This window comes from Salvia splendens, chromosome 1 (genome assembly GCF_004379255.2).
Source record: "Salvia splendens isolate huo1 chromosome 1, SspV2, whole genome shotgun sequence".
In the NCBI taxonomy this organism is placed as follows: Eukaryota; Viridiplantae; Streptophyta; class Magnoliopsida; order Lamiales; family Lamiaceae; genus Salvia; species Salvia splendens.
Genome location: NC_056032.1, coordinates 8441273 through 8454368, shown reverse-complemented (window position 1 = coordinate 8454368; position 13096 = coordinate 8441273). Strand labels below are relative to the sequence as shown.

Below are 13096 nucleotides of genomic sequence, written 5' to 3'. Positions count from 1 at the left end.
GGCAGATGATAAATTCTGGCGGGGTATAGACTGTCGCGAAAAGAAATAAATTGGGTAAGTTTGGTAATATGCAGATGACCATCCATTGACATTCAGATGGGTATGTTCAAGATTTCTGCTGCGCGCTTTATCTATTTGGGTGTCAATTGTTAACCACGTTTCTACACAGATTAATCTGTAATACTTGCAATGAGGCCCTTCAAATTTCAGGGTGTTCCCTTTTAGTTCCTTGAATAAATACTTAGGGTTAATTTTTTAAGGGATAGAAACAAAATACCTATTTATTTAAATCTTATACGGAATAATTATCTTTAAAATCATTTTTTCTAGATTTTAATTATCTAAATCATCTCGAGCAAGTATAAGTTTTTTATTTTATTCATTACATACATATGAAAATAATTATACAATTTTCTTCGAACATAAATAGAATATCTAAAATATTATAAATAAATTAACTTGTAAATAAAAATATTTTAATAATTAAATTAATATTACCAGTCAAAGAACGTATAATTTTATTTTTAAATATATTTATTATACTAGTATATAAACGTGTGTTCATATAAACTGTCATAGACCTATATATTAGTCCACTCCCTCGGACACCCACGATAAGAGTTACTCTTATTGTGGACACGGATTTTAAAAAATGTAAATAATAGTGAGTTAGAAAAGTTATTGGAATATAAGACCTACTTTTTTATATTATTTTATAATAAAATATGAGTGAAGTGAGTCAGTGGAATGTGAGACCTGCTTACCATTTATAGTAAAAATGAAATGTGACTCTTATTATGGGACAGACCAAAATGACAAAGTGTAACTCTTATTGTGGGACGGAGGGAGTACGTATCTTCGATTATTAAATAATTTAACAATATAAATATATATACTTATTTTTCTCTAAGAATTTTTTTTTTAAGAAATTAAAATTATAGTAACTTTCTACGTTATTTTTCAAGGAAAATCTAAATATTTACTTCAATGTACGTATACAGTGAATTAATTGTTTGAGATTGATTGCATAATTAAATTGTACGTAGAAGAATAGTACTTCCTCCGTCCTAAAATAGATGTCACATTTTCCTTTTTAATTTGTCACATAAATGATGTCACATTTCTTTTTTAGGGAAAAGTTCTATCTCACATTAATATAAATATACATCTGTTCCATAGTAGGAGTCCACATTTGACTCAACACGAGTTTTAAGAAATGTAAAAATAAATGGGTTGGAAAAATTAGTAGTGTAATGGTCCCACTTTTATTTACTAGTATTAGTTTCATAATAAATGTGAGTGAATTGAATTAGTGGAACGTGGGACGGAGGTAGTATTTATTTATAAGGTACAAGATTTTGTTAGTAGTTTGGTAATCTTTTGATTATTAGAAGTACTAATAGGTGTAACCAAAAATTAGAAGAACTGCACTTTGTAGTTCCGTCAATTACTTAAGCTGTTTGACCTATTTTATCAAATCAAATTGGACTATTGAACTAATTTGAGGTAAACTATACACAACATTTCAATAAGTATTTAGTAGTTCGAAATTAGTAAAAAAAATAATTGAACACCCAAGTCACACACTCCAGTTCGGAGAGGGATCCTCTGCTGTGCTTGAAACGGCAGCACACAATGAATCAAACGCAAGAGAGAAAATGGTGGGGCCTTCTTTTCTTTCATGTACTATTACTTTAGTCAATATTATATATATATATATATATATATATATATATATATATATATATATATATATATTATGAGTGAACTACGCGGTCCCTGAACTATGCCTTTTGCACGCCAATGATCCCTAAACTTTAAAAATATCGTAGATAGTCCCTGAACTAAGTGATAATCACATTTTTTATATTTTTTCACTTTTCTTCTAATTTTATATCAAAAATACCCCAAAAGCTTGGAGGGTATTTTTATCCATAAATCATGAATATCAAAATTTTGAATGATATTCTTGTGGACTAGATAATAAGGTATGTTTATTAATCGTTGTAAATTAATTAGGAAGTGATCCATAACTATTTTACAGCATTATTTTTGAATTTGGATTCTCTATTTTAAGTAGGTAGGTCATGTGTGTCAATAATCATCCAAGTTAAATGTTGAAAGAGAATCTAGAAGATTTACAAGTAAGATCAAATTCATTGACGCCAATCTTTCTAGCTGTAATAAAATACTGTACGATCATTTTATTTAAATATTAATATTTTTTTAATTTAAAAGGTGAGAATAACAATAATGAATTAATACCCGTCTATTAATTGATGTCAATCTTTCTATCTGTAATAAAATTTAGATTCATACGAACATTTTATTTAAATATTAATAAAATTTTAAATTTTTAATGTGGAAGAATTCCTTGCTTGCTTAAAAAATTCTAGATGGATGTATTAATTCATTATTGTTATTCTCAATCCAAGCAAGTTAGGAATGAAACTAATTTTCTCAATCCAGCCAATATTAGTACAAATGAATGAACTAGTTAGGAATGAAATTAATTTAGAAATATGAAATGAATAGAAAATTTTCGGATCTTATAAATTTAAATTTAAATAAAATACAATAACTAATAAAATAAAATATTTCGATTTTATTTACAGGTAAAGAGACAATTTAAGTAATTGATTTATAGTGTCGATACTTGACCTTCTTTAATTAATGAACCTACGTTTCTCCAACGACAAAAGTCATTGAAAGAAGATAAAAATGAAGTTAAATAGTTATGGATCACTTCCTAATTAATTTACAATGATTAATAAACATAAGTTATTATCTATTACACAAGAAAATCATTCAAAAATTTGATATTCATGATTTATGGATAAAAATATCCTCCAAGCTTTTGGGGGTATTTTTGGTATAAAATTAGAAGAAAAGTGAAAAAATATAAAAAATGTGATTATCCCTTAGTTCATGAACTATTTGCGATATTTTTAAAGTTCAGGGACCATTGGTGTGCAAAAGGCATAGTTTAGGGACCATTTGCGTAGTTCACTCTATATATATACTAGCTCCTCTTTCAGCTTTTAAAAATGATTTTACCAATATTTTCCAAATGATCTCGTATTGTAAATATGCAAGTCAAATTTTACATATCTTTTTTTTTTAATTTTAATAATATTTTATTTTTGTATAAATTGTTTATTTTCTCTTCCTTTTTTAAGATATACTACTACTATTATTTTCATTGTGGAATATTTTTATTTGTATACTCAAAAACACAATGAAATTCAATTACATTTACATATTAAAATACTTATAAATTATGATCATGATATTGAATATATATGTATGTTTTTGTGTGTTTAATATTTATATTTTACATCTTTCTTGTTTAAGTACTATTTTCTGTAGCACTTTTTATTTCTAAATGTTTAAAGCTAATAATTTATTCTAAGAATAATCTCTAATATCATATAGAATCTTCAACTATGTTAAGTTATTAATTTATTTGAAAACTATAATAGATTTGAGAGTTTTAACAAAATTAAAATATCAAAAAAAAGGAAAAATGGTTGTGGTCTTTTCTTTTTATTCACACCATTTTATTAAATGCATAGATTTAAATCACTAAGGCTGTAATTAAAGCATATAATACGTATAACATATTTTGAGTTAGTAGAGTATTAAAAAAAGATCTAGTGTAATTTGTCCGCAAATATGTGATATCCTTTTCTCTCTTTTTTTATATGTTATTTCACTTTTTGTTAAACACACACAAATATATTATAATTTTCAATTAAATCAATAAACTAAAATACGAACTCATTTGGAAAATGTCGGTAAATTTTGAAAAGAATCACAATTAGATATTGAGTGTATATCTATACTAATCTAAAGTGTCAGTTTAATGAAAGGACATTTTTACCCTTTTTGGTGGGAAATTATGAAGCTATTTTGTTTGCCCTTTTGGTCATTTTGAGAAATGACACCCATTGGATAGAAAAAAGACAGTCCTATAGAGCAAAAGTGGCTTCTCAAATAGTCCAACCAAATGCAAACTTCTTGAAGAAGATTTGAAACAATTTTAAACACCAAACCTTGAAATCAAAGATTAAATCTTTAGAAAATAAAACAAAGAGAAAAGTGGAAAAACAAAATCTGCTCACCATATCTATCGGAAAAACATCGTACGGCGGGGGAGGGGTGTCGGCAGTGGCGGCGGCCGACGGTGCGAGGCGCGGAGGAGGCTGAGGCCGCCGCCTGTGCATGCACAGTGGCGGCAGCGGCAGAGCCGAGGGAGAGAAAGAAGTGGGAGAGGAAGGAGGTGATGGAGTGGAAGCTGGGCGACGGGGGCAGATCGGCGGCGGCGGCGGTACAGTGAAGGGGGAGAGAAACCGACCGAGAGAGAGAGAGAGAGAGAGAGTGCAGACTGCTGTTGTCCGGATACGGCCGGACTGCCAGGAGGAGGACGGCGAAGCCGCCGCCTGTGCATACACAGTAGCGGCGGCGGCAGATCGGGGGAGAGAGAGGGGGGGGGCGGCGGTGCGAGGCTGGAGAGAAGAGAGAAGGGAGGGAGAGAGAGAGACGAGAGGGGGAAGGGGATGCTGCCGGAGACGGCGGCGCTGGTAGAGCGGCTGGACGGCGGCAACAAGGCAGGGAGGAAGGGAGAGTCATTTTTTTTTGTGAATGAGGGAGGAAGAAGAAGACCTAGGGTATTGAATATGGGTTTCTTTATTTGGACTAATGATTTAATTATTTGGGCTATGCAAATATAAATTCGAGCTCAACTACTTCTAAATAAATTGGGGTTACAGTGCATGGTGAATGTGAGGCCCGATTTCGAATTTAATTATTTCTGGGCTTAAATCAAAATGGTTAAGTAAGATAAAATGATTTGTTATGATCCAAGTTGCTATATTTTTGTAGAATAATCTATCAATCATAATCTAAAGTGCCAGTTGAATGAAAAGACTTATTTGCCCTTTTTGGCGGGAAATTGTGAAGCTATTTTGTTTGCCCTTTTGGTCATTTTGAGTTAGTAGGCTTTTAGTACTTCTTATAAAACTATGTAATCAATTTATAGTATCTTTCTTGATTAAATACAGTTTTTAATTTGCATTTTTTATTTATTAGACTTTGTATAATATATATTTTTAAATAATTTTTTAATAAATAATTAAGTCTATATATATAGTTAGAATTGAGTTGTCTTTGATTTACTTATATTTCTATCTTTTAGACTTTCCAAAATTTTGAAATATGTATATATTAAATTTAAATTTGGCTAAACCAAAATAATTATAAAAAGTGAAGTTAAATTAATGTTATTATTAAACAATGAACAATATTGCATCACAAGAACATTTTAATTAATACGAACACATGCTATGTGTTAGTTTCGTGATGTTAGATCGTATACTTGATGTTACTTCTACTCAAGAGGGAAAACAAAATTTTGAAGTCTTTTTTACTAAGTAATTAAATTCATAGTATATAGTTAGAATTGAGTTAACTTTGATTACTCATATTTCTCCTTTTATATTTTTCAAAATATTGGAATATGTAACTATATTATCACATATTGAAATAAAATTTGGCTAAACCAAATAATAATTAATAAAATACCAAATAATAATGATAAAACAGCGAAACTAAATTAATATCAATATCAAACCAAGAACAATATTGCATCACACTTAACATTTTTATTAATACGAACGCATACTATACGTTATTTTCTTTATATTAGATCGTAAATTTGGTGTTACTTCAACTCAAGAGGGACGATAAAATTTTCAAGTATTTTTTTAATTTTTCTTAGTTTATTTTTTCATGTTTAGATATATTTTCCTGTATTGAATTTAAATTTGGTATTAATTGTGAAAAAACATTTATTTTTGTATTTGTTTGCTCATGTTGGCCTATTTCTTAAAAGTCATTTTTTAGTCATTGACAATTATGTGTTGCAATTTCAAGAGTAACGAGTCCATGAATGATTAAAGGTTTTAGTCTATACTGAGGGGTAATTACACCATACATAGAAAATGTTTCATTAATGTTTAAATTTGTAAAAAAGTTTTAAATTAGCATATATCAGACAGAAAGTTTGATTATTGTTTTTAAATTTCAATATTTTGAGTTATTCAGTTGGATTAGTATGAAATATAAATTATACTTTTATAGTATTCCCTCTGTCCTAACTAAGTTGAGTCAAAACTTTTGGGCACGACGGTTAAGAAATTGTGTTAAAAAGTAGAAGAGAAAAATAAAGTAAGAAAGATAAAGAGAAAGTAAAGTAGATGATGGAATTAAATAAAAGTGACTAGATGTTTTTTTGTCAAAAAAAGGAAACGACTCAACTTAGTTGGGACATCCCAAAAAGAAAACTTAGTTGAGACGGAGGGAGTAGCATATTGTGATTGAGACGAGTTAGTGAAATGTGAAGTTCACTTACTAAAATAAAAGAGTAAAATGAGATCATTATATATGGATGAAGCGAAAACGAAATAAAATTACAATTCTTCGCTGACAAATGAAGTATGTATATATTGTGCACAAATTTTTTTTGAGTAGTGGAGGTCTCAAGATTTTAGTTTGTGGAGATGAAGATGATAATAGAAGCGATGTTACTGTTAATATTGTTTACAAAGAAGTTTTTCAAAACTTATGAACTATTGGTTGGTTTGTTGTTGTTTTCTAATTTTTCTCTTTAATCTCTACTCAAATATCAGGTTCTTTATTTGTGTATCTTATTCTAACTAACTCATACTCTTTGATCATTAGTCATACATCTCTCATTTGTCATTTAGTTTACTCCACTTATATCATAAATTAATATTGTATAAAATTGATTGCCGAATATGAAATATTTCATTTATAGTTATGAGTAAATTCTTCATTTATTATAAATGTTTTATTTATAATCACATTTATGTTTTTGTAAATCTTTATATTGTTTTTAATTCTTAGTTTCTATATTTCATTAAAATTTATATTCATTATTTAAAAATTATATGCCCGTGCTGGTGTAAATACTAATAATGATTAAATTAATAGTACACGAAGAAAGAAAAGACAAGGCCCCCACCATCTCCTCTCTTGCGTTTCATTCATCAATTGATGCCGTTTCAAGCACAGCAGGATGCTGTGTTTTTTAACACAACAGAGGATCCCTCCCACTCGAGTTCACCCAATTTCTTGTCATTGCCGTTAAGAGTTGGTTGGGCCTAGGAAGCTCCGCCTCTTCAGTCTTCCCTTCGATGCATTCAAGAGAACTTTTCTCCTCTTTACAAAAAACTCTCTAACACCATTTTCATCAAACATATTCGCTGCCTTCTCTCCCCCAATTCTCTCTCACTAAAACCATGTCTCATTCCCACCTTCTCCACACATCTTTCGTCCCCACCGCTCCCCCTTCCCTCCGCCGCCGCCTCGGCGGCGGCGCCCACCTCCCCCGAAAGCCCCATCTCATTCAATCCAAGATCCGAGAAATCTTCATGCCGGCACTCAGCTCCACGATGACTGAGGGAAAGATCGTCTCTTGGGTCAAATCGGAGGGCGATAAGCTGGCAAAGGGCGAATCCGTTGTCGTGGTTGAGTCCGACAAGGCGGATATGGATGTGGAGTCCTTTTACGATGGGTATTTGGCCGCCATTATTGTTGACGAAGGTCTTTCAGCTGCGGTTGGATCCACGATTGCTTTACTCGCCGAGACCGAGGAAGAAATTGCCCTCGCCCAATCCAAGAAATCGTCTTCTCCCACCCCCGCATCAGCCTCCGCCGCTGGATGCAATGATGCTCCGGTGGCGCTCGAAGAAATGCCGAGCCCAGTTCCTGCTGCTGCACCAGTTGTAGCTAGTGTCAGCAGCAATGCTGGTGCGGTGGGCTCAGCTGTGCATCCAGCGTCTGAGGGAGGCAAGAGGGTGGTGGCTTCGCCTTACGCGAAGAAGCTGGCGAAGGATTTGGGGGTGGATTTGAAGGGAATTGTTGGGAGTGGACCCAATGGGAGAGTGGTGGCTAAGGATGTGGAGGCTGCTTTGGCGGCTGTGAATGTGGGTTGTGGCGCTGCCACCACGGCTGCTGAGGTGGCTAAGCCGAGTGGCGTGGAGTTGGGCTCTGTGGTGCCATTCACAACAATGCAGAGTGCTGTGAGTAGGAACATGGTTGAGAGTTTGGCAGTGCCAACATTCAGAGTGGGGTATACTTTCACAACAGATGCTCTTGATGCTTTATACAAGAAGGTAATGCTGCTTCTTTGGATTGCTTAGTTTTTCGATTTCTTGGTGAATTGTTCTAGAAGTTCCATTTTGTGGAGCTTTGTCTAGTTTTATGCTTAAAAATGAATAGACGCATGTCTAAATTGAATGAGAGGAAGAGGGTACTTGAGAAAATGTTTAGTGAAATGCATTGAAGTTTGTAGAAGTTGTATAGACGATATATAACATGATCTTGTTTGCAGTTTTACCGATGAAACGAGTTTTAGAGAAATTACACTTGAGGGGATAATTCAATTTCTTTGCGACCTAGCCGAAATTGATTTAGGAATTGATCAAATTGGTGAATGCTTTCCTTTGGTTTTGATGTATCAAATAAGTTGTTGAAGTTAGTAGACTGGCTGAACAGTTATATAGATATAAGACGTGATCTCGTTTGCAGTTTTTCTTGAAGAACTGAGATTTAGAAAATGGCACACACATAGGGGATAATTTGCAGTTATTTGCAACCTAGACTAAATTGGTTTAGGAATTGATTGAATTGGTGTTGTCTAATTAGGTTTTCCTCTAGGGAATGCTTGTTTTTTCGGTTTTATGGATCAGATTGTTTAGCTTTTTGTGATCTTTGCTGATTCATTTTCAGATTAAGTCTAAAGGAGTGACTATGACAGCATTGTTAGCCAAGGCAACAGCACTTGCTCTGGTCCAACACCCCGTTGTGAATTCCAGCTGCAGAGATGGCAAGAGCTTTACATATAACAGTCATATTAATGTTGCAGTAGCAGTAGCCATAGATGGTGGTTTGATCACACCAGTACTTCAAGATGCTGACAAGGTTGATAATCCCTTGTCTTTAATCAAGTTTCCGGTAGAGATGTTTGTTGGTTGTCCTTCTTTTACTTCGCTCACCCTTTTGTGGCCCCCTTTGTTTGTCTTAGATCGATATTTATTCATTATCAAGAAAGTGGAAGGAGTTGGTTAATAAGGCACGAGCGAAGCAGCTCCAGCCTCAGGAATATAATTCGGGTAACTTGTTAACCTCATTGCCTCAGATATTCTCGTTGCATTTGATTTACACTTACCATGGTTATTCTATTGTTTCACAGGCACTTTCACCCTGTCTAACCTCGGAATGTTTGGTGTGGATCGCTTTGATGCCATATTGCCACCCGGAACTGTAAGAATTTTATATATTAAGCGAGAAGGAATTATCATGTTGCCCTTAGAAATATCTTTTAGTGTGTCATCTTATGATAACGAACCATATGTGGGATTTCCACAGGGTGCGATCATGGCTGTTGGAGCTTCTGAACCAACTCTTGTTGGTACAAAGGATGGTCGGATCGGACTGAAAACTCAGATGCAGGTGAGATCATGCCCGTGACATCTGATTATACTGAAACTTTGTATGAAATTCTCTTAACGTAGTACTTCTCGAACACTCTTATAACTCGCTGGTGTGCTATATTCCTAGGTGAATGTAACAGCAGATCATCGCGTGATATATGGTGCTGATCTGGCTGCCTTCTTACAAACCCTGGCCAAGATAATCGAGGATCCTAAAGATCTAACACTTTAGGTTTGTCGTATCATGGGAGATTGAAGATTTTGTTTTCGTATCACCTTCTTTAGTTAGCCTTCTCTTTCAAGGTGAATTAAGATGCAGATATCTTCAGACAAGAGGGCCCACTGACTGATACAGAACGAAGACGTCGTATGCAAGTGTGGCATATGCTTTTATTTGTTTTGTCTAGTTGAAAGTGTTGCATACATTTAGTTTATAAGAGGTCTTTTTATTGCTTTAAATGGTGACTGTGAATTGTTTTGGTCTTGATGCTACAAGTTCTGATTTGAGTTAGCTGATTTCGTCGTTCTTTGATGTATGATGTGGTTGTTTGATGATGGATATGCTGATACTGTCATGGCAAAGGGGCTAGACATTACTAAGATATGAAAGCTTTTGCATTGACAACATGCTTTTGATATAAACTCAAATGAATAAACTGAATAATCCTGCTAAATATATTAAATCAACAGCCTTTGACATCAAGGAAGAGTTATCATAGAATGCCAACAGGAAATCAAGAAAATCAGCATTTGGTCATACTTAGATTTGCAGGGAATCAGAAGGAAATCACGTTCTCTGTTGCGAGAGTTTTGAGAGGAAGAAAACTCGGGGCATAAGCGACTGCACGAATGCAGAATCGGCTCTGCAGACCGAACAGATCAACGTGGCGAAACGTCTTAGTCTTGCTGGAGTAGTATAACGTCAGCAGCTTGCTGTATTCCAGAGCCATCAAGATGTCACCGTTTGGGAAAGCTTTGATGGGGCACATAAGCCCTTCATTATAATCGCCATCTCTTTTTCGGATCACGAATTCCTTTGTCCAAGACGTCTCATCGCCATACTCCTTCATCAACCAAATAACAATCTCACTGTGTGATGAGTTGTCGCACAAACAGAGACAATCCTTAAAAGTAGACACGTTCAGACACTCTTCCCGACCATCATTGCAAGGCGGGGGACAGAACGTGCTAAAGAGTTCTGTTTCGAGATCAAAGCATGAGATCCACACAGAGGAGCCGTACATGTCCCTTACCATCCAGTGAATGTTTCCATTAAGAAACGCCCCTTTCGCATTGCCTTCGTACTTGAATGGGCCAATAGAGGAAATCCCACTCCATGATCCAGTTCCAACTGTGTATACTTGGCATTTTGGTTCAACAAGTTCTGCTGTACCCAGTTCCCTATTCAGTACCAACTTGTGAAAAACCCGGACCATCTTATACTGACATGTCGTTCTACTCACTCCAAATCCAAAAGTATCCACATGAACCCTACGTTTTGAGGAGGAGAACTCCGGAGGGCAAAGGATCTTTATGTAGTCGCGAGTAATTGGATTGCATATGAAGAGATCACGGGGCCACCAAATATCTTCCCTCCTAAGGGTACCATGTTTGAAAATCTCACGGGACATTATGCCTCGACTGCACAGAAAGAGCAAACCATCAACTGAGCTATAAGGTGGCTCAGTACAAGGGAGGTTGAAGTTCAACACCACATTCCAACGAGGCACACGCTTAGGACTAAGCTCGTCTACATATTCGAAGACTTTGTATGGCTTCGGGTATTCTCCCTCCAAAAAGACCGCGAGGCCGGGGACTGATTTAGAAATATGAGACTTCACAAACTCACGAGTCTCGAGCAGATCAAGCCATGGCTTGCAAACGCTCTTGCAACTTACAGTGGTTCGAATGGGGAGTCTTGATGAGAGGATGTTGATTATGATTTCAGGTGGTAGAAATGACAGCAAACCTTCGCCTGATTTTTGAGTTTTGGAAGCTTCTCTCTGTTTTCTGGATTTTTTACCTCTCTGATCAAAGAAAACATGTAGTTATACTCCAGTTATCCAAGAAATTTCGGTACTTTTATCAGATTTAAAAGCTTGATAACGCAACATCATCAAACAGATTTTAGTCTTAAACCCTAACACATCCAGAAAATTATCGATCGAATTTGGTGTGGTTGATAACAAATTGAGCAACAAGTTAAATGCAAAATATCTGGATTTGATCCAAACATAAGTTCTTCACAAAACAGAGATCGAAATAAGTAGAGAATAAAACCAGGAGAAAAAATCAAATAAGCATAAGCAGAGAAAAATCTAATCAAGTAACAATACAAAGAAACCTCATGCTTCATCTTGCGGTGAAGTAGGGTGGGCGAAAACGGTGGTTGCCGTTGATGCGTTGCAGCTGGAGCTGTAAATCGAGGGAAAAAAACTAAGCTCAAAAATTGAAATGTGGTTTCATGAAAAGGTTGTGAAATGTATAGCCATATATAGAAAGGGAGGCATGATGAGCTGCCCAACTACTGTGAGCAGCAAGAGCACCAATGTTTCTTAAAATGGTGAAAGTTTTTTTCATGAGTACGACCGCATGATGCGAACTACTATAAGTGTCTAATTGGGAATTTGACACTCTTTTTGGGTGATCAAATTAGATTATATGGCGGCACATAAATTTGTTTGAAAGCTTATAAAATAAATATTACTCCCTAAATAATAGCAACTATTTCAATTTTGATCCCTAAAATTATATACTACTCCAAATTGGCATGTAAAAATTTGTATTTTCCATCAACTTTCGAATTAGCCCCTTGTACAACCAACTTTCTCATATTGTGGAAATTAATTTTTGATAGATTAAACTAGGCATGCTTATTCGGCCAGTTCTGGTTCTAACCGAACCGATTGACCTGTTAACCGGTTTTAAATTTTCATAAATCTTAGAACCGGAATCGGAAACCGATCGGTTCCGGTTTGGAACCAGCCGGTTAAGAACCGGTCGATTCCGGTTCCGAACTGGAACAGATATGTAATTTTAATCCGAATTTATTTATACTTTTTAAATAGTTCAATACTAAAAAACAATAATCCAACATCTAGAAATATAACAAATAATACCTAAAAATTCAAATAAATACACAAAAAATACAAACCAACAATATAATAATATTCATATATGGATAAGAGTGATGCCTAGTGTAATAGGTCGGACTAGTTTATGTTAGCAATTCTTTTATAAAAAAATAGGAGTTTTAAACTTTAGCAATTTTTTTAAAAAATGAGTTTTGAAATTGAATTCCATTTTCCATATTTTTGGCTGAACAAATATTCAATGGAATTTCCATATTAATTGATCTTGTTGTGACTTTTTGGTTTATAACGGAACAATTGATAAATTATTCACAAACATGTTAAAATCGTAAATTTGTTATAAAGTTAAATTTCTATCATATGAAATGATATTGTATTTGTATAAGTTTTTTTGGAAATTAAAAACAAACTTATGATGTTCTGCTCATTGTAGTTAGTTCATAAAAAATGGATTGGAGAAATAATTGTAGATTCAAAGTATCACGC

At 34.3% G+C, this 13096-nt stretch overlaps 2 protein-coding genes across 2 annotated transcripts; one reads left to right on the top strand and one right to left on the bottom strand.

The window, feature by feature from the left end:
• Positions 1 to 7096: 7096 nt before the first annotated feature.
• Positions 7097 to 10054, top strand: LOC121811552 (dihydrolipoyllysine-residue acetyltransferase component 5 of pyruvate dehydrogenase complex, chloroplastic-like). Its single transcript, XM_042212435.1, has 6 exons — positions 7097 to 8198; positions 8815 to 9006; positions 9110 to 9197; positions 9278 to 9348; positions 9454 to 9537; positions 9646 to 10054. Exons 1-6 carry the CDS (start codon positions 7323 to 7325, stop codon positions 9748 to 9750), a joined length of 1416 nt encoding a protein of 471 aa, XP_042068369.1. The 5' UTR covers positions 7097 to 7322; the 3' UTR covers positions 9751 to 10054.
• A 116-nt stretch (positions 10055 to 10170) lies between these two features.
• LOC121811557 (F-box protein CPR1-like) lies at positions 10171 to 12106 on the bottom strand. Its single transcript, XM_042212438.1, has 2 exons — positions 11863 to 12106; positions 10171 to 11545 (listed from the first exon to the last, which is right to left on the bottom strand). Exons 1-2 carry the CDS (start codon positions 11872 to 11874, stop codon positions 10295 to 10297), a joined length of 1263 nt encoding a protein of 420 aa, XP_042068372.1. The 5' UTR covers positions 11875 to 12106; the 3' UTR covers positions 10171 to 10294.
• Between the last annotated feature and the right edge of the window lie 990 nt (positions 12107 to 13096).

Excerpts from the sequence above, each read along its gene's own strand:
- LOC121811552 (XM_042212435.1), top strand. The coding sequence starts at position 7,323 with ATGTCTCATTCCCACCTTCTCCACACATCTTTCGTCCCCACCGCTCCC. Across the intron at positions 9,007-9,109 it reads TACTTCAAGATGCTGACAAG|ATCGATATTTATTCATTATC; the intron begins GTTGATAATCCC and ends TGTTTGTCTTAG. Across the intron at positions 9,349-9,453 it reads CCATATTGCCACCCGGAACT|GGTGCGATCATGGCTGTTGG; the intron begins GTAAGAATTTTA and ends GGATTTCCACAG.